This window comes from Zootoca vivipara, chromosome 12 (genome assembly GCF_965207765.1).
Source record: "Zootoca vivipara chromosome 12, rZooViv2.hap1.1, whole genome shotgun sequence".
Lineage (NCBI taxonomy): Eukaryota > Metazoa > Chordata > Lepidosauria > Squamata > Lacertidae > Zootoca > Zootoca vivipara.
Window position 1 is genome coordinate 29,979,549 of NC_142595.1, and position 1,598 is coordinate 29,981,146.

At 43.0% G+C, this 1,598-nt stretch overlaps 1 protein-coding gene across 1 annotated transcript; it reads right to left on the reverse strand.

Annotated features, from left to right (window-relative positions):
• Positions 1 to 683: 683 nt before the first annotated feature.
• LOC118077439 (olfactory receptor 14A16-like) lies at positions 684 to 1,598 on the reverse strand. Its single transcript, XM_035101054.3, has one exon. It carries the CDS (start codon positions 1,596 to 1,598, stop codon positions 684 to 686), a length of 915 nt encoding a protein of 304 aa, XP_034956945.3.

A 1,598-nucleotide genomic window follows, 5' to 3' on the forward strand; every position in this document is an offset into this window, starting at 1 on the left:
GGGGGGTCCCTTTACTATAAGTAAGAGGTTGTTCATTTAAGTAGCCCTGAGTTTTTATGAGATCAGGCCACGAAAGCTGGAATTAGACTCTCATTACTAAGAAGCCCAGAAGTAGTGAGGGGTTTATTTTAAGGCGAAAGGAGTTGAGTGGGGGGATTGCTCCACCCCCTGAACCCCTTCACCTCATAATTTATTGACAGCATCGGAGTTTCGCCGCACCTCCTTCCTGAAGCCCAGGAAGCTTCTGCCCCGATTTGGGAGTTAGGCGTGAGGCTCCGATGGGTCCAAGATCCATCCTCCTGTCTTCCCAAAGCTTATCTGGCTTTTGGAAGGAGGCGGGAGGGTTCCAGCATCCTGTCAGACCCCTGGCCCCTCCTTCGCAAAGCCCGGGAAACTTATGCCCAGCTTAGGGAAGGAGGTGCAAAACTCACATGCGCAACGTCAGGAGATCACAATGTCACATTCATGACATTGTCCCCCCACATCCCTCACAAGCTAGCGCTTCTGGTCCTAACTGTTCCCCTATGAAAAATTTAACAGCATGCCACTGGAGCAGGCCCACCCACATGTCACCCAGTGATGGGACACTAATAAACCTATCCATGTAATATATCACCTCCCAGGCAAGGCTCTACAATATTTCAGCTTTTCAGAACAAATCTGGAAACAGTGCCATACAAATGTTAAAGATTCAATAGCTTCTGCAATGCAGTCTGGATCTCTTTGTTTCTGAAGCTATAGATGAAAGGATTTAATAAAGAAGGAAGTATAGCATATATCACAGCAAGGACTAGATCCAGGTCAGGTGAGATATTACTGTGTGGTGTTGCATAAATAAAGATTGCAGAAAACATGTACAGAGAGAAAACAAGGAGGTGGGGCAAGCAAGTGGAGAGAGCCTTATGCTGTCCCTGTTTGGAAGGGATTTTGAGGACTGTAGTGAAGATCCACACGTAAGTTTTAATAATGAAAATGAAGCATCCCAATCCTGTGATATAACTACATACAAGAAATCCAACTTCAACGAGGTATAAGTCAGAGCAAGACAATTTCATTAATTTGGGGATTTCACAGAAGAATTGATCAACAATATTGGAACAGAAGTTCATTGAAAATGTGCCAGTAGTGTGTAGCACAGCATAGAGAATACTGGTGATCCATCCAATGGTTATTATCTGAATGCAGGCCCCTTTGTTCATGATTAGTTCGTATTGCAGTGGATTGCAAATGGCAACATATCGGTCATGTGCCATTATTGTTAAGATAGCAAAATCAAAGCATTCAAAGACTAAAAAGAAGAAAATTTGAGAGACACATTCAAAATAGGAAATGTGGTTGCTGTTCATGAGTAAGTTAAACATTGATTTGGGTAGAGTGACAGAAACTGAGCCAATATCAGAAATGGCCAAGTTCATTAGGAAGAAGTACATTGGTATATGCAGACGATGGTCAAGAGCTATCACAACAATGATCAAAAGATTCCCTGTTATGATTATTAAGTATAATGCTAGGAACAGAAAGGCGTGTAAGACCTGCAGCTCTCTGACCTGAGAAAATTCCAGAAGCAGGAATCCAGAAGTGGAGGTCAGATTAGACAT

Bases quoted from the DNA above. Each gene is read 5' to 3' on its own strand.
- LOC118077439 (XM_035101054.3), bottom strand. From the start codon at position 1,598: ATGTCTAATCTGACCTCCACTTCTGGATTCCTGCTTCTGGAATTTTCT.